The sequence below is a fragment of the Marmota monax genome, unplaced genomic scaffold (assembly GCF_021218885.2).
Source record: "Marmota monax isolate L192 unplaced genomic scaffold, Marmota_monax_Labrador192_F-V1.1 WCK01_AAM20220418_F8-fsc00110, whole genome shotgun sequence".
Classification (NCBI taxonomy): Eukaryota; Metazoa; Chordata; class Mammalia; order Rodentia; family Sciuridae; genus Marmota; species Marmota monax.
Genome location: NW_026694633.1, coordinates 4,344,100 through 4,363,915, shown reverse-complemented (window position 1 = coordinate 4,363,915; position 19,816 = coordinate 4,344,100). Strand labels below are relative to the sequence as shown.

General features: G+C 39.8%; 1 protein-coding gene across 7 annotated transcripts in view; it reads left to right on the top strand.

Annotated features, from left to right (window-relative positions):
* Positions 1-8,174, top strand: part of Tnik (TRAF2 and NCK interacting kinase) — a 383,659-nt gene extending 375,485 nt beyond the window's left edge. For all 7 annotated transcript variants that reach the window (XM_058572271.1, XM_058572273.1, XM_058572272.1 and 4 more), the window contains 3 exons: positions 789-948; positions 1,195-1,334; positions 3,560-8,174. In XM_058572271.1, the coding sequence (XP_058428254.1) occupies positions 789-948; positions 1,195-1,334; positions 3,560-3,643 (384 nt within the window). In that variant the 3' untranslated portion in view covers positions 3,644-8,174. The remainder of the gene's footprint in view (positions 1-788; positions 949-1,194; positions 1,335-3,559) is intronic.
* Positions 8,175-19,816: the final 11,642 nt, after the last annotated feature.

Genomic DNA, 19,816 nt, shown 5'->3' with positions numbered 1-19,816 from the left:
GGCATCACTGTGCTTGTTCCCGATCCCAACGTTCCTATCCATCTATCCATCAAGTACATACTGGGCTGCTGCGACATCCTCAACCAGGGATCACAGCAGCACCACATCTTCTAGGACAGGTCAGTTGACGCTTATTTCAATTGTATGTTTTTTTGTTTTTTTTAATTAGTGGTAATTCTAATTTTTTTCTAAACAAACCATTAATTTGGATTATTTTGGTATTTCAGCACCCAGATAAACAATCTGAGTCATGTACTCATAGCCTGCCTGGTGGGGACCGTCTTAGCCCCATTACAGCTGCTTCGCCTCATTCAGCTGCCTTGCTTTCTCCTCATCTTTTTGGGAAGCAATTGTTCTAACAGAAAACACATGAATTTCAATACCAGAAACTGATATGTTCAAATGCCAGTTCTCCCACCCAATACTAGCATAGCTTTGGTCAAGTTACCTAACCTTTCTGAGATACAGTCTCCTTATCTGTGAACAAAGATAACTCCCACGGGGATCTGTTCTAAGGGCCAGAGATCATATATGTAAAGGGTGCCTCACAAATACTAGGTACCCCATCAATACTGTGTTGTTGCTTTTAGGAACAAGTAAATTGGATTTGTTATCTAGCAACTAAGTTCATATTTATCAGGGCATCTGACAGATCTGTGATTAAATTAAGCAAAGAAAATCGTAGAGTGAAAGTTTCCATAAAAGCTTTTTTAAATTGCAAGAGATGAAAATCAAGGTGTTGTCTTATTTTCAAAAAGAATAATGCATGGCTTTTCTTTGTCTTTCAGATTCAGGGCAATATCACTCCTCATGCTATCGTCATCTTGCCTAAAACAGATGGGATGGAAATGCTTGTTTGCTATGAGGATGAGGGGGTGTATGTGAACACCTATGGCCGGATAACTAAGGATGTGGTGCTCCAATGGGGAGAAATGCCCACATCTGTGGGTAGGTTAACCATTCCTTATCTCCTTCAGCAGTTACACCCCCCAAATGAAACGAAAGTCAAGAAATGTGAAACAACCATTTGAGTCCACAAAAAAAAAAAAAAAATCTGTGAATAACACTTGTAAGACTTACTTTGTCTGTTTATCTCAAGTCGTTTGTCATTTATGTGGTTAAGATGTGAACAGATGCTGTGAGTTATTGCCCATCTAATGTTTTTAATGCAGTTTTGGAAATTCCTTTTGACAGCCTACATTCATTCCAATCAGATAATGGGCTGGGGCGAGAAAGCTATTGAGATCCGGTCAGTGGAAACAGGACATTTGGATGGAGTATTTATGCATAAGCGAGCTCAAAGGTTAAAGTTTCTTTGTGAAAGAAATGATAAGGTAAATCCGTTTCAACATTTGCATTAGTGTTTGCATTTTAAGAGACCACCAGGTACCTGTGAAACCTTCATTCTCCTTTATACTGATCTGAATCACCTCTGTGTTAATCAGTAGTATCTTGAAATGGCATTATCTGGTTTGACTCATGTGAACACTCAAGATTATTACTCACATATCAAAACAAACATCTAGAAATTTCTCATAAGCTCTTATATATAACTTCTGTGGGCTGCGGGCCTTCTGACAACTCAACAGACACCCCCAGATTCTCCTACGCACTTAGAGCAGTTGGCCCATCATCTTCATCTCCCAGTGGGTCAGCTTCACAATTCCCCTCTTAGACTCTTCACAAAGTCACTGTCAAAACCTAACCCTACTCTTATATTCACCCTTAAGTGTAAAACATTTGAAATGTATAAATATAAACTTTTGAAAGTTGTCACCCATTCCTTAAGAAATGCACAGTCACAAACTCAACTAGTGCCATGTCCTGTGTCATTCCAGCCATGTCTCTTCTGAAATGTCATAGGGGGACTGTTGTCCAGTGGAATTGGCTGTGTCCATGCAGCATGATCAGACGCTTCTGAGGGGTATCCTGCAGCAGTGCTTCTTCTACTGTGCCCTCCCTGTAGAGTAACCCAGTTTTTAGTAGCTAAGCTATATTTGCATTTGTAAATCCCACCTTTGTGGCCATGGCCAACAAAGAGATGCTGCCCCCGTGCAGCAGGCATAAACACCTAGGAAAGAACGGGACAGGTTGGGCTGCTGTATACCTCTTCGTTCACCCTGGGGTTCCCCATTGGCCAGGCTGGTCTTTGTCCAGCCCTGGTGGAATGGGCCTAGACTACATCCCACCCTGGCCAACTTCCCTGGCCTGGTGTGGTCTGGGTGGACAACAGTTATGGGTGGCAAGGATGTACCAGAGACTGAGGAGTATTATTTAAAAAAAAAAAAAAAAAACAGAGCTAACCTAGTAAGATTCCAACAGCTACCCAGTCTCTGGGATCCCAGGATGAGGAGTGATCTGGGTGTGAACACCCACACTCTGGTTCACTGATGACCCACTCTAACAGGCCTATTTCAAGCCAGGCCCACATCATTAAAAGAAGGCTGGACCACACCAGTGTCTAGACCTGAGGTGGAGAGCCCAGGACACACAGCCTGGAGAGAACAGCAGCCCTTTCCTTCCCTCATTATGGCCTTCCATGGGTTCTCTCTGTCCTTCCCCATTTTGATTCAATGACCCTAAGAGTAGCTTTACTTTCATATGTAGCATTAACTGAATGAAAATCATTTCCATAGACTTCTTAAGAAGTTGTTGGGAGAGAACATTCTTCTGAAGAAGTTATGGAAATGAAGTAGCAGAGACTTTATACTAGTGATAAAAGCAAAATAAATGCCTTGGACCAAAGTTAGGTGTTGGCTGATGAAGGGCTACGCCACAGCCCCAAATCCTGTTTTCCAAGGGCAGTGGTTCATTTACATTCAGCTCAAGCAAGCAGTAACCCGAATTTTGCTCACTTCTCTCAGTCATTTGATAAAATGATTTAACAGGCTCAGACCTAATGGACTGTGGTTCTACTTATTAATGCCATTATCTGCTCTGGCCACAAATATGCCAGCATCAGCAGAGAAGCTAAGTGTTAACTCCCAAAATGCCACAGTAAAGAAGCATTAAACACTTGACTGTGTTTGACCACAGCCATTGAAATTGCTTGATTTGAAATTTTAAAAATTGGAAATGGAAGTTATATAATAGTAGACCCAAAGTTTGCCCATGACTTTGGGAATTTGAAAGGATCCTCTTCCACCTTAAAGTCTGCCTTCATGTCATTTATGAGGGAGAGAAGGGGAGCCTCTGTGCCTTTCTGAAAATCATCAAAGGACCTGTTGTGTCCTGGGCCAGAAGTCAGGACTTTTATCCTAGCAGGAAACTCTCTTTTAAAATGTGAGCATTCCAAAAGATGTCACAATGATATCCAGCCCCTGCAGCGTCCCTGGAGGCCAATACCGTAATAGTAGTTGATATCAAACCAGAGTAATAAAGGCAGGTGTGTTTACATAGGCTGCACTGTCTCAGAAGGCACTTTATAAGCACTAGCCATTGAGTCTTAAGAGCTGACACATGGCAGGGATAGGACATGTGAAAGGAAATGGATGGACGGTTGAAGAAAAGAGGGGAAAAAAACATGCAGTCGAACTAACTTGTTTTTAATTTCAAACAGGTATTTTTTGCATCCGTGCGATCTGGAGGAAGTAGCCAAGTGTTTTTCATGACCCTCAACAGAAATTCCATGATGAACTGGTAACAGAAGAGCACTTGGCACTTATCTTCATGGCGTTATTTCTAATGTAAAAGAACATAACTCATGTGGACTTATGCCAGTCTAGAGGCAGAATCAGAAGGCTTGGTCGAACATACCACTTTCCCCTTTTCCTCTCCCTCCACCCCTCCCGATACAGTCCATCTTTCAGTGTTGCAGCCCGGTTGAGAAGGAGAGAAAAAGGTGGCAGGAATGTCCAGGAGATCCCCAAGGATGCTGCGTTGTCCGTGGACAAAGATGGACCATGTGCCCTTCGGAGTTAGGGATAGAAACAGATATTGTGTGCTCTTCTGAGTAAGCTGTGTTGTGGTGGCTTTTGAGTTTTTGGGTTTTTTTTTGGTTTTTTTTTTACCTTTTTTCTTTACTCCCTTACTTTGTAAGAATGGGGAGAGAATGCTCACTGAGAAAATGAGTCTGTTTTTAATTGTCTGCCTGCTAGCTTTAAGTACACAGTATATTGTAAAATTTCCGATTTCCAGTGGTGAGAGACAGCACAATAAATGTACTTTATCTCCTTTCACTGAAGGCCATCACTGCATAGTGGGGTGATTTAAGAACTCTCTTGCCTTCACCAACCCAAAAGGTTGCTTTTTGATAGCAACTGGCTAATGAGTTTTTAAAAGAGAAGAAAAAATACTAGTTTTCCCCTCTTTTGGGAAATAGATTTTAAATGGCTAAACTACTAGCCTTAGTCTAATAAAATCAACTACCACTTTTGTGAGTCTGACAGGTCATATTTTTATATGGCCCTTTATAGAATGGAGCGTGTTGAATGGGATAGAAATGCCATTGAACAAGTTGGCCTGGCCACTGAGGAGGGGCTGTAATGCACCCTTTCCTCAGCTATTATGCAACAGATCAGGGCAAAAGGGGACAACAGACGGAGTCAGACAGAAAGAGCCTCTGGGAAACAAGCTTATATACGTGTATATGTACACACACACACACACACACACACACACACACGTTGTTTTTTAAATGCACAAAGCGTCCCAGTAAGAGGTCACTTATTTGGGGCTTCATTTGGACTGAGACTTTGTTTTTGTGGGAATTGGGGAGTGGGTGACATCCAGGCTCTGGACATTCCCAGCTCTCTCCTGAGGGTGCCACTTTCTCAAGATGAAAACTGTGACTGAAAAAAAAAAAATCAATAACAAATGTTTCTGAGCTGCCAGTGTTCTCCTTAGGTTGGTGAGAGAAGGGAGTAGACTCCTAAGCCTGCCGCAGACAACAGCAGGCATTGTTGGCTCAGATTTTAATGAACTTGAAAGCAAGGCTTTGGCCAAAATTCTGAGACCCTAATCACTTTACCTTCCTCCAAATTACCCAACATACGGTAAACAACATTTGTGCAGAGATATGTATGTATTTAGTTCAGGTTGACTTGTGTCCTTATAAACTCTTACTCAAATGATTTGAACTTTTACGTGACTGTCTGGGATTTTTTTTCCAAAGCTACAAGCATGGCCGCCTGTGGTATCGAGGTGTTGCAAAAAACGATATCTGTGTTGCGCTTCCTGTTTTAACCTACCTCGTTTTGTTTGTTTTTGTTTCACTGTTCATCACAGCAGTGTTATCTCCAGGAGACATATAGAGAGCTCAACTGGCAATCTCAGGAGTATTGACTGTTTTAAAAACGAAACAGTAGTTGACCAAATTGTTCTTTAAAAATTGGGGGGCGGGGAGAGGGGGTCCAATGACAAAAACTAATATGGCTTGTTTTGGGAGAAAGCAATTACTGTGAATGGATCCAAAGAAAAATCTGCGATCCTACTGATTTTGCCTAAATACAAGAGCAGCTGATGTACTATTAATGAGAACGAAATACATTAGAAAACTGGTACCATTTCAATCCTGTGGTTTGGGGCAAGGGGAGAAGGGAGGGGAAATAATCTGATTTCCAGACCAGTTGATTATGCCCCCCTGCCAAAGGTGGTTGTCATTTGCATTTATTTTAAGCATTTAGCACACAGGAATGCAACTGAGGATCATCTTCAGGCAATCACAAGAGGTCCTCAGCATGGTCCCTTTAGTTCACAAAAACAATGAATTGCTCCCGTTCTCATTTTTACTGCTGTGATTATGCTGCCGAACAACACTGTCTTCACAAATTCCATGCAACAAATTCAGCAATAACTTTTTGGACTGAACTTAACAACTACTGTAATTGGATGCCGATGTGGACAAAATGCATTGATCTGGTCTCATCCCCAATGTGATTGCCACCAGCTCTTTATATTGCTGCTGTGGTATTTTAAACCAGAGCTTCTTTAAATTATGTTGCAAACTGATCTTTGTTTTTATGTTTTGTTTTGTTTTGATTTCTAAGTGATGAGTTCGAAAACACACAGCTTTAAATGATTTTTTTATTGTGGGTTTTGGGTACAGTTAAGAAATAAAAGGGAATCATTGTGTTTAAACATAAGGTAGTTTGTGAATGTATTTTTTAAAATCTAGATTCATTGAAACAAAAAAAAACATAAGAAAACAATATTAATGCAGTCTTGTTTACAGTATGTACAGTGACATGACATAGAACATGAGCTTTTCTGGTGCCAACAACAATAAAACACAAACGTTAAACATCAAGCCATGCCTTTTATATTTTCGTACAAATATCTTACATTGAGTATAAGGCAAAATCAAATTTAAAAGGGACCCCCACAAATCTCCTTAAAACATAGTTCTGGAATTCCTTGAAAGTTTTATCTTCAAAAAAAGATATTTCCCTATCAGGACAGGACCCAGCCCTGACACATCCAGGCCTCGATCATGCAAATTTTATCAGAATTATGTCCTTGTGGCTCAATACCATTCCCGAGTTTTTGGTTTGCTTTATTTTGGAGGGAGGGACGGGTGTTCTCTTCATTCATTTTAATAGCATATTAATAAAAATGTTTTTAGTTTTGATCTTCATGTGGAACTAGAAATTGGCTCATTTTTTTCCTACAAAATTGGAGAATTGAACTCTCCCTCCCCAAAGTAAGCTTAACTAGATCTCTCAGTCTTCTTCACTGAATTGATCATTATACAGCAAAAAAAATCATCCAGCAAAATCCACCAAGCCTGCCCACACCATAGTCTTGGTCCAGGGTCTAGCAGGTGATCCTCATTTCCAGTTGCTGGTCAGGGGACTTGTTGCATAGGTTCCTGCATCCAGTGGGTAGTAGAAATGGATGAGCTATAAGGCCCCTTCGTAATGGGAGTCAGTCGTCTCCACGACAGTTTCATTCAGATGCTTGTCAGTGCACACAATGTAGAGGAAGACAACTTGTACTACGCTGCACATAAAATCTAATGACCGTTTGGATAGATCTCATTATTTTTCTTGGAGACTCAAATAATGCTTCAAGAAGACCCAGAGCTATTCACTTATTGGACAGGGTAGATTAAGGCATGGGTAAAATCTCTCAAGGCCACTTGGACAGGAGCTCCATTTTTCTAACACTTTTGACATCACTTTCTAAGCTGCATTCCTAACACACCTTGCGTCAAGAACACATTTATTAAAAGCATCCTAATATCTGGTTGTCACAAACTACTAACAGTTTTCTGTCTGCTCTTGTGACTCATTGGTAATTGGTGTCTCTGGTCCCTCCTGTGCTATAGATTAGAAAGAGGTGTGATATTAATGCTGGAGCCATTTTGTTATTATGTGTTGCCCAAGGAGGAAGGGTCAAGTTTGACCTCCCGTTCCAAGAAGTTAAAAAAAAACATGCTAATCCTACTACTGTTTGTACCAGGTCCCATCACTGTATCCTTGAAAAGTGGAAGAGCTCTTTGTGTTAGTAGTGTGTGCTGTCTTTGAAAGTCTGCTTGAATAGGCATCACTTGCATTTGTGCTGGTTGCTTTGAAATGTAAGATGTGCTGCATTATTTTTAAGAAGGAATATGAAGTTATTGGTCAAAGCTTAATCTTAACCTATAGCAGGAAAACCTGAGAAAATCCACAACATGCTGATAGCAATTCTGAATCACCCTACCATGCACCTTTCCATGCAAACCATCTGCTACTATGTTCTGACAATTTCAACAATTTGTATAAATTGTTAGCTACTTTTTAGTTCACTCCTCAAATATTTAAATCTAACCAAATCAAACAAAGCATAACCAACCAACCAATCAAGCAAAAACTGGCTTCTCCTGAGACTACATAGTACAACATAAAATCTAAAATCCAAGATTCAAAATTTGATTTACTTTACTTGTCAATATTGTCTCATAAATGTTTCTGTACTTTTGCCTTGGTCAACATAGCAATATCAGGAACTCCAAAATGAGCTGTCTTAAATGAATCTAAAATAAAATGGTTATAAACTGATCTCTTTTCGGAAGTCTCAACAAAGAAGAGAACCTCTTGAGAATTGCACATTTAAAACTGAAAATCTATACATTTCTACCAAATATTTTATAATACTGTTTTGATTTCCATACTGTATCTTTGTTCTGATAATTTTTCCATAGACATCTAGAATATTCAACAATTTGCAAAGCATTAAACAGTGTGAGATCATAACCTGTGCTTTGAAATTTATTCTCCTAGATGTACCATTCCATGAAGGGCCAGACTGCACCAAATAAAAATCTCCAAATGAATATTTCTTAACAAAAATCCCTGGATAACATTTGAGCTATTTTAAATCCAGATCAAAATCTTGGACTCTATATCTGTGATGCCAAACATTTTGGATAAAAAATAGAAAATACTGTTAAAAATAAAACTGTCCTAAAGTTTCCAGATTATTGGCTTTGGGTAGTTCTCCTCAAGCTAACTCACTCTTGGCATAAGAGGGTTTGGTTTTAATGGTTTATTTTTATCAGCATCAAGTTACATTGCATTATTGAAGTCAAGCAAATGCAGGTGGAAAGGTGAGTTTTCATTTCTAGCAATGGATCATTATTTGTATATAGCAAATATCCATGTCCCAATTGCCCATTACCATTCTCTCTTCCCTTGGGGCAAATGTTAAGGAATAGTAATACATACCATGGCTTAGGAAAGCCCAGGTATTATCCGGAATCAGAATTTCAAATGTTAGGTAGCAGCATGGAAAAATAGAGATGACAGCCAGGAAGAACTTTTAAAATTAATGTTGTAAAACTGTTTTTGTGCATTTTAGTTGTCTTACTTTTAATGTTAGCGTAACTTTAGAAAGATGCTAAATTTATAATATTAGAATGGGAAACTCATTTTGCTGTGCCAGTGATTAGTTATATCTTTTCAATCTCCAGGTTTCAAAAGTGTTTTAAATTGTCAAAAACCACTGAGATTAAATATTGTCATACCTATGTATCTTCCTGGCATATTTTCTAATCTGAAACTTTTAGTTATTTTCCAGTGTTTTTTCCCACTGCATACAAAAATTCTTCAGGATGTACTTTACACAGCTGTTCCAAGCAGTAGCTAGAAATGCTTTTGTAAGTTCTAAGCCAAGGCTTTGTCATACCCTGTCCTCGAATATATTATTTTATGCTATCTCTATCAAAATATAAATACTGAAACATTAATAATAGTAGGACACCTTTGTTCTTGGAGATTTCAGTATCAATTTAGACAATTCTACAAAGATCCTGGCTTCTTAATTTCCTTATCTTGACCAATGAATTTATCATTATTGATTACTAATTAAATGATAGTGAGCATCTCTTCCTATTGGCTCCACGTATGTTCTATCCAAACTCTCAAAATAAAGGCCATTATCTTATGATATCCTTCTGTCTCTTGCATCAACAATATTTCCAATTTTCCTGCAAGACTTTGCTGCACTCATGCTGTGGTCTCTCCTGTGTTATAAACACCCATCTCCTCTAATCCACCCATCTTACTTGTCTGTACCCCTTGACAAAAAAAAAAAAAAAACCTCCCTAGGAAGAATTGTGCATGCTCACTGTCTAAATTTGACCCTTTCCTTGGTCTTTTGAACAACTCAAATCAGTCTTTCATTACCACTGCAGTAGCTGTTGCTAAGGATACCAGTGATCTCCCACACAGTCAAATGCAGTGGTCAAGTTGACTGACTTCATGCTGCTTAATTTATTTGTGGTGTTTGACACAATGAATAATTACTTCCTTCTTGAAATACTTTCTTGGCCCAAGGACATCCTTCTTAAGTTCCCTTACCACTCTTTAGTGGATTCTTGGCATAACCCAGTACTAGATATGCCATCTTTTTCAGTCTTGGAACTTTCAAAAAACATATGCACTGACAAAACCATTTTTATCTCCAGCCCCAGGTTAGACATAAAAGAATGCCCGGATTTATGTCTAACTTCCTAGTTAGCATCTTCATTTGGATGTTTAACAGCATCTCAAAGTTGACATGTCCAAAACTAAGAATTTGCTCCTATCCATCAATATATAGCCCCTACAATCTTTCCTGTGTTAGCAAATGGCTTCTCCATTTTTCCACTCCATAAAATCTTATTGTAACCCTTACATTTTCTCTTTCATATACCATACCTAATCCATTTTTTAAATATTTATTTTTTAGTTGTAGTTGGACACAAAACCTTTATTATATTTATTTTTATGTGGTGCTGAGGATTCAACCGAGGGCCTTGCAGGTGCTAGGCAAGCACTCTACCTTTGAGCCCCAACCCCAGCCCACCTAATCCATTTTGTAAAAATCAGTTTTTCTTAGCTTCAGAATGTATTCATAGTCCAGTCTGAGTCTAAGCCACTTCTTGTCTGACATCATGCTTTTAAAACATAGGCCAAGGTGTGTCCACTATTGGCCAAGTCCCTCAATACCACCCCATCTTCTCCACAACATTATCTTCCTCCCAGGGCTGATAAGGCCATAGAGGTAATCTGCCATATCTTTTGTACCTCCCTATCCACATCCACCACTCCACCTGACTCGGGGTCTATGCCCTTGCTGTCATCCAGTCTGGAAATCTCTTCCGTCCACATGTCTGTATGACTTGCTCCTTCCTTTCCTTCAGGTCTGTGCACAAATCTTGCTTTCCTCTCAGAGACCTAAATAAAATCACCTCCAGCCACCACCACACCAGTCATTTTCTGCTTCACTACCTCTCTGGCTATCTCCAGTACTTTAAAGAATCCCTGACAAGTAGCAGTCACTCAGTAAGTATCTGTTGGATGAAAAACTGAATGAAAATTTTAAATATCATTTTGGGATTTAAAAGCTATTTAATTTCAATGTTGAACAAACAACAAAAAAAAACTGTCTCCAAAAATTTATCAGAAAAGTGTTTTCTTTCATGTAGAAAATAGAAAACCCTCTAGGACTTTCTTTCCTGGAAGGCTATTGTAGATGGAAGGCACCTGACTCTGACCCCGTCTGTACTTCACAGCTCCATGAATCGTCTTTACAGACCAAGTGGCAGGGTTGGAAGAGAGGCTGTTATATAGAATCTGGAGAAAAGAGGCATTTCAAAACCCTTAGATGTATACAGATAATGATCCATTTTAAGCTATTGTCATTGCACTAAGTGCAGTTTTGGGATGTGGGGAGAGATTCTGAATTTTGTTTTCTCATCTAAATGTTTAAAAAACACAACAATTTTCCCCCAAGAAGAAGTAGTAAACAATAGTAAAATTATTCCTCCTCAAAAAAAGCCTAATGACATTTTGGGTCTTAATCTTCCAAGTGACCATGGTTCTGAGGCCTCTCTGGGTGGCCTCTAACATCTGTATATATTCAGCTTCACTGAATGTTGTTGCATGAAGTTTCATTGTAGGAAATTGACACATGCCTTCTGATGAATTAATTTATTGTTTCACTCAGTCTTGTAAAGGGCACACCTTGTAGTTTCAATTTGTTCAATCATGTATTTTCCTGCTCATTTAATAAAAGAAATATTTTAAAAAATAAAGAAAGAAGATAGTAAAATGATGTAATATGAAGCAGTATATGACAGTGAAAGAATTTTTTTGTTCCTCTATTATTTTTTGTGTCTTTTCACAAATCTGTTGAGTTGAAGGATAATATATAATTCCTTCTAAAAAGCCAAGGTCAAGGTCTTAATCAATCTTTTCCAGGACCAAAACCATTTTGTGGTTCCAGGGTGCTTAGTTGAACATTCCTGAAATCTTTTAAGGCATTAGTCCCAGGTGCAGATGGAGAATGTGAAACAGAGGCTAAGAAATGCACAAAGTGTCAGTGACAGTCCTTGTGGATAATCACTCAAGTTGTTATGATACAATAAATGTTTTCAAAATGAGTTCAATAATTTACATGAAAAGAGTATTTTAGAGTGTTGGTTTTCTTTTTCATTATATTTCACCAGCTTGAACACATATTTTTGTAGTTTCATAAGCAACTATGTCCATGTTTTGTGACAGTAACAACTTGATATAAGGTCACTGCCTGCAAAAAAAAAAAAAAAAAAAAAATCATGGTTTCCAAAATTCAAAGTTAACTTGCCAAGTGATGGCAGAAGTACCAAGAGCAGCAACACCATGGTCTGAAACATTTTTCAGCCCTGCATCTGGTTTCATGATTCCAGGTTATCTTTTATTTTTAATCCATCCAATAAAAGAGGGATTTAGAGCTAGAAGCCATCACTCATGCAGAAATAAAACAGAATAACTATTCACGATTGGACACCAATCAATCAGTGCAGGCCAAAGTCATCACCAGTCAAGGCAAAATAACCACAAAGGACAACACTGTGAGCTATTAAGCTCCCCAGGGATGAGCTTATGCTACTGTAAAGATGCATTTGAGCCCTGGGTTCTGGCCCCAGCACCACCACCACCTCCCCAAATAAACAGGCATTTGAGAGCTGACTGTGATAAGCAGTAGCTGTCAGTAGCTGTTCATTTTATTAAATGTTCTGGTTTGGCAAAATTAAAAGTTGGAAGCCTTTTTGTTGATCTTCACAAGATTTGGGGTTTGGTGGAGGAGGCGTCAGTTACGTTTTTTAAATTTTCCTAACCAATGGGGCGGGGGATGTGGCAACTGTTGTAGATTACTTGTAAAGTTCTAGACATTTCTTCAATATTAAAATATACTGCCCATGTCCAAAATCAATGGGGTAAATATAAATATAAAAAAATCAACAGCATCACCCATTACTCTACTGGTGTCCAAGATTTAGGCTTATGTTGTTGGCTTCCACAAAGTAAGTGGTAACTAACCTCATGTGGCATTCCAGAAACTTCTACAGGCTGTAGTGCCAACCTGAGGGAGCATGCTGTGAGACATAAGACGCCACAAAGCTCAAAATTTATCAGCTAACTGCATCCGGGTCATCTTATTAGCCCAAGAAAGATTGGCTCCCAATATTTTAAATTATAATTAGTTCCCATCACAACTACTTCAGCAATTTAAAAGCAAGAGAAAGTTCAGTGACACTTTTCAGTGAAACTCAAAATATTTTTAAAAGCCACATTCATTTGAAAAACAATGCTTCTACATGAGTCACTTATCTACAGACAATGCCTAATCTACACGGTGATTGCTGGACCCCTTACTATATATAACTCTGAAACTCCCAACCCCGTTGAGGTTCTAACCCAGAGTTTGGAAAATAAAATTATGCATTTTCCCTAAAATCTCCCGTTTGTGACTTGATTGTGTTTTATGTCAATGTTTCAATGTGGACAATGTTAACGATCATTGGTTCAGATCATTTTAATAAGGCTGCCTTAATCACTTTCAGTTGTCAAAGGACTCAAAAAAACATAGTATTTACTTTGCCTGTTATATGTCATATTATTTTTGAAGTATTCGAAGCAGCTATGATCTCACTTGACAAGCCATTAAGGAAAACTTAGCATGTCCTATTCATGCCACAGAAAGAAAGTAGCCATGCATTTATCAGCACCTGTTCTGTAGGAGGCCCCACGCTGGATGCTGGGGTAGGAACCTCTGAGGAAGCTGGGTCCTGCGCTTGAGCTGCAGTCTCCACGTATTGCAGCTGAGACAGAGAAGGCAGGGACAGGAGAAAAATGTGCTCTGAGGCAAGAACAAAATTCAGAGTCTATTTTCTGATAGAAGAATGCAGGAATTTCTATGGGACCAAAGAGAAAGGATCCTCTACCTGGAAGGGCTTCAAGGAGGAGATGGCCTTTGCCAGTTTATGGGAAAGGAAAAAAAAAAAAAAAGGTTTTCTAACCAGCAGGAGCTTTGAGCAAGAGGAATGGAAAAAAATGGAATGCTCATGTGGGTGCAGAAGTGGCCAGTAGTTCAGAAAGAGAAAGTACTGGAAGAGCAGGAAAATAAAATCCTTTGAACACATGAATATATAGCACACTCTCTTGACCCCTATTGCCCATCCTTCTGACAAGCCACAGGTGGTTCAGAATCCTGATTCAGCCAGCTGCCTGCCCCCTGGTGGGCAATGTTTGGTGAATGAATATCAGCATCAGTTAGGAACGGCCATGATGCCCACGTGTGGGTGGAAGCTCTCCCACTTGCCCATCCCCTGCCCCAGGAGTGGGTCGTTTTGCGTGTGCAGTTCTGATCTTTCTTTCAGTTGCTTCCTGTAGAACTTCCTGAAGAAATTTCCAAATTTTCTCACTGAACCCCAGCTTTGAAGCATGAAACTGTTCTGAGACTCAAGAGAGTTAGAAATAACTTGCTCAAGATCTCAGGGTGAGTAGTTATAGAATAAAAATCAGAAGTTGGCTCTTTTCCTAGGCTAGAGCTCTTTCTGCCAAAGCACTCCAGTGATAATGAGGGGATGAAGGGCATCTTTTTTTGAAATAAAGAACCCTCAGTAACATCTGACCAAAGAGCATTTAGCCTCTGTGACTTCACAATCGAGGCTGTAAATGTCAATGACAGCACCCTGGGAGCAGGCTGAAATAAGAAAATAAATTGAGAAGGGGAAAGCTGAGCAATGGAACATTTTTCCTAAAATAAACAGAAGAATAGACTCTGAAGTCAGAATATATTATGCCAGTTGGGTGACCCTAGATAAATCACCTCTCCAAGCTTCTGTTTTATTTCCTAAAGAGGGATAATGAGACCAGCCCTACCTGCGTCACAACTGCATGCTTTCACATCAGATCTTGGTAAATTTTGTCCCTAGTTGTTCTTATAACATGCCAATAAAATCCAAGAAAAAGTTTAAAGGAATGACTACATAAAAAGAATACCATATTAATGTTAGGGTGTGTGTCCATCTGTATATCTAAAAAGGGAAACATCTGTATATGTTGTCTATGTCACTCTCAACACCCAAACTCATATTTTCCCTCCCCTCTCCCTTTGACAGAATAAAAACCAAATTACTTTTTATTGACTTTCTACTGTTTGATGCACATTTCCATCTGGTGCTTTTTGGGTACTTCTGTATCAGCCTGCTTCACTCCTTAAGCTTTAATGCTTTAAAAAAAGATCAATGTAACTGTACCTCAAGGTAAGATCCTTTGTAAGAATGCCATCTTCAGACTGCAGTTTAGCCTCACCAACCAAGCAGTGGCTTCTGTGGCCAATCTACAGCTTCTTCCCTGATCTGTTTCCACCAACATTCCATCTTCCATCTTTGTGGAAGTTCACGATGACGATCAGATAAAAGTATTACTTTATGCATCTGGTAGTGAGCTGCTTTTTTATTTCATTACTCAATAAACTTTCCAGATAGCAATCATTTCAGTGTCTCAGCATCTGGAGCAGTTAGCTCCTCAGCAGAGCTGGCTCTGCAGCAGCAAACTCATAGATTAAAATGCTAAGTGAATTTTCACTTAGCAAGAAATCTGTAAGGACAGTAGATGAATCACATTGGGTGCTCTGTGATGAGGACAAAAGGATCAGGGATGCTCTAATGTGGGGACTACCTCTTGGCCAGGGTTATAATGACTAGAAACAAACTAGAAGAAAATTTGTCACTCAGGATGCTTACCTATGGAAACACTCCGAATTTCTCTCTGCTACTTAGACCGAAGCCATCAACAAGGGACCTACCTGTTGTTCTTGCTGTGCTCTCTTACATGTCCTGAAAGTACAAAATGGTGAATCTATAAGGAACAAAAGCTTAACCCTTCAGATGCCATAGCCCCAAGCGGTTAAGTGGCTCCTTGTGACCTGGAGGGCGGCAGCAGCACTGGGACCAGGCAGTGCCCTTCCTACTCCGCCTGTCCTCTCACCCTTTCAGTGCTCCCCCTGGAGAAGCTGATGGAACCTCTTGCTCCTGTTGGTGGCAAAGATAGGGCAATGGCCTTGGTGTATGTTATGTCCACAGAGCCTGCCCCTGTGCTTGCTAGATTCTTTCAGTGGGCTCAGGTAAGGGAAACACGGAACTGTGCTCTTACTGAAGCAAAACGAAGCAATTTCCCTTTCAGTTCAGCCTGGCACCTGAGGAGAGTCTGAGAAGAAAGAGGGAAAATAAATGGGGACAAGAGGGTGCAGCCTTGGGCAGACTCCACACCCTGGGAGGAGAGGGTTGCCACCACAAGCCAAGGCTCCACCTGCAGCTGCCCTGAACATCCCTATGATACCGCCGGTTATCAGTGACGAGTCCTGCTCCCCGACATGTTGAAGTGTGAACATTAGAGAACATGCAGAGGCAAGCATATAAAGCAGGGTTTATTTTTAAAGGGGTAACATAGACTTTTCCCTGGAGGGAGAAGGGGGCCATAGCTGGTATCCTGGTATCCCAACAAGTGAGGGCATGCCTTTTTTATATGTCCTAGACTTCCTTTGTTCTGCTCTCTTCCCCTTATCTCTCTCCTTCCTGCTTACCTACCTACATGACTAGTCCCAGGAGATGCTCAGTGGGATGACCAAAAAAGGTGAGAAGCAGATAGGTTGGAGGGGCCAAACAGGAAGGGGGCATAATTAATAATTCCTTGGAGGGACAATGCCTGAGACAGGTTACCTTAGCAACGGGTTGGAGCAGGGGCAGGTTACTTTGATTCTGGCTTCACCTAGATACTCCTAACATTGCTCCCAGGACTATGGAAACAGCTTTGTCTACTTCGCAGAAGCACTGACCTTCAATTCTGGACATTCTCACTTAAATTACTGAAGAAAGAAAAGGACTGTTTCCTCTCTCATCTAACTACCACAAACTGCTTGCACAATTCCATGTGCCCTGCTCTAATACAGGAAGTGGCTTCAACTCATAAGGAAGAGGGAACTTTTTTTTCCTTGGGGATTGAACTCAGGGGCACTCAACCACTGAGCCACATCCCCAGACCTATTTTGTATTTTGTTTAAAGACAGGGTCTCACTGAGTTGCTTAGCCTTGCTTTTGCTGAGGTTTTGAACATGCGATCCTCCTACCTCAGCCTCCTGAGCCTCTGGGATTACAGGCATGCATCACCGTGCTGGGCAGAAGAGGGAACTTCTGTTTGGGCTTATCACACCAATCTTACCACTGTTCTCAGCAGGTCAAAAGAGACACTGGAAGTCAACATTTAGTGTTCACACACACTGGGGATTTTCTGGGGAGAGTGGAGCTTATTGAAGCTGATTGTGTTTCTTAGAGATTCATAAGACAAAGGACCGCCTGGGTCAACAATTTGTCCACCGCCGAGTTGCACCATCTGCTTGTTACAGTACATTCCTGGAACTCTGGAAAACAGCTGACAGAAGAATCCTTTCTCCCTGACTCTGCTCCATTTATTGGTGACCTATTGGTCAACAGCACAGAGCAACATTGTTTGTTAAACCTTAACAATGACCTCATGATCTTCGCTCCCACTTTCTTATGTCAACCTCATGAGCCTCCCTCAGCACCCAACAAATGAGCAGTAAACGGTTTTCAAGGCAATGACAGAAAATAGCACAAAGAGTATCTGAAATGATTAACCCGCTGACATTAAAGAGACAAACTCATAATAGAAAGATGCCCTGCAGAGTTACTGTGGCCATTTAGGCATACTTGACTGAAAAAAAAATGGTTTGGAACAGAGACTTTTAATAGACTTAAAATGATTCGAGAATTGCAAACAAAAATTTTCTGCATGCCGCAGTGCCATTCAATTTAGATTGAATTGCCTGGTGATTAATTAATTTAGAACAGTGTTCACTGAAAAATTGCCATAGATACACAACTGTCAAAGGAATTTGCCACACATTGTTGAACCTCTGAGGCATGAACAGCATAAATTCAGGGGACGCCTGCTCAGTAAGTGACCCCTTGCTCTTTTAATTAGAATTGCCCTCATTGCCAAATATCACAAGCTCCAGGCTGAAAGAAGGAGCAGCACTTACCTAGCTAGGCAACCAAGAGGGACACAGGACCTTGTGTTAACTTCTGAAGAGGATATTAGATTGAGAATAATCAATCACAGAAACTGAGGGCAGAAAAATAACAATAGCTGACATCAGCAAGTGATTATCATGTGCTGGGCTTTGTTCTAAGCACTACATCCAAACAATTTTATTTAATCCTTACAACAATCCCATGAAGCAGATACTACTCGCATCTTGCTTGTGAAAAGACTTAAAAGAGATTGTCTAATTAGTTTTATAGATAATGTTAAAAAAAAAAGTTAAGCAAGACTTACCCATGATCAAATGACCTTACCCTTGTAGAGGGAAAACCAAATCAGGTCTCAGTCCTATTCCAGTGCTCCAAACTCTTGTGAGCATGAATTGCATTTTACAAGATGCCTTGGGTTCATATGAGACAAAACCATTCCAGAAAGGTAATCTCATCTTCCTTAACAAAACCAGAGCCAGTAAGTTAAAGGGGTCAGGCAGGCATTGTCTGGCCTGCAAAAATGGCAACACATTCAGTCCTTTCTCAAGTTCTTTCTTAAACCAGCAAGGGTCTGGGGTGCTGGGAAAGAGTATCCAGACACCCAAGTTTAGACCGAGAAATTTGGTGCCCCTTGCTATAGATTTCTATGTCATACTAAGAAAAGCAAACTAAGAGAAGCTTCTTGATAAGCAATTACATTAAAACTACATTGTAATAGGATCCAGGGAAACAAATAGAAGTCTAAAAGAGGATGGTGGATTGAACTAGCAAACTACAAACTGCAGGTGATTTCTGAGGAGGTATCCAAGGTGGATCCAAGGTGGTGGCAGAGGATCATTTTTTATTTTTCTATATCTTATTAAAATTTCCTAATGAGAATGGCCTAAGTATGTGTGTTTAACGTGATATTAAAATAAAGCAAATATTTTTGAAAGCAGAAGAAGAAGTAAACAAAAGGTGGAAACAGTACCTACACTTGGACAAGCTATTTCATCTGACACCTATGGCCCCAGCATGGGCCATTACATGGCTAAGGTCACTGCCACTGTCCAAGAAGTCTTGACAGTCCCAGTCCCAGTGACCAGTACTGCTTCCTCTGCCCTGTACCTGATGCCACATTTGAGATATGATCAAAGGATTCCACAGGACTTAAAGCCAACAATAATGTGTTATATACTTAAAAAATAAGAGGGTAGATCTCAGGGTAAGCATTCTATGACAATTAAGAAAAATACAAGTAGTTCTATAATGGCACTAATGAAATGATAATTTCTGGTTCAGAAATTGGTCATTTATCTTGCTGGTCTTTATGTTCAAATTAAATGAAATAATATACTACAAAATTATTCTGTCCTTATCAACAAATACGTAATATGAAAAAAATGAATTATGGCTCAGAGAAATCTCTAAAATGTTAAATACTCTCTTTTGTGTGTGTGTGTTTCTTAAGTAAGTTATAGCCTAAGAATTTAAACACAGGAGGGCTGGAGTTGTAGCTAAGTGGCAGAATGCTTGCCTAGCACGTATGAGGCATTGGGTTCGACTTTTACCACCGCATAAAAATAAACAAATAAAGGCATTCTGTACATCTACAACTACAGGAGAAATTTTTTTCTAAAAAGAAAGAATTTAAACACAGGAAAAACTTTTTCTAAACTGTTAGAAAACTAAGAAGTTTTCTATTAAGTTCTAGGCCCTAATTCTCCTGTCTTCCATGGTTAAGAATGGGAGCTGCACACTGTGCATATTACAAGAGCTATAAGAACAGTCATGATATACACAGAGGGCCAAAAATATGTGAAAAAGTGTTTAATATCCTTACCAATCAGGGAAATGAAAATCAAAACTACACTGATATTTCATCTCATTCCAGTTAGAATGGCAAGAATAAAAGAACAATAACTGCAGGCAAGGGGGGCAGGGGGAGGTACACCTATGCATTGTTGGTGGGACTACAAATTAGTACAACCACTTTGGAAAGCACTATGGAGATCCCTCAAAAGACCAGGAATGGAACCAACAGATGACTCAGAT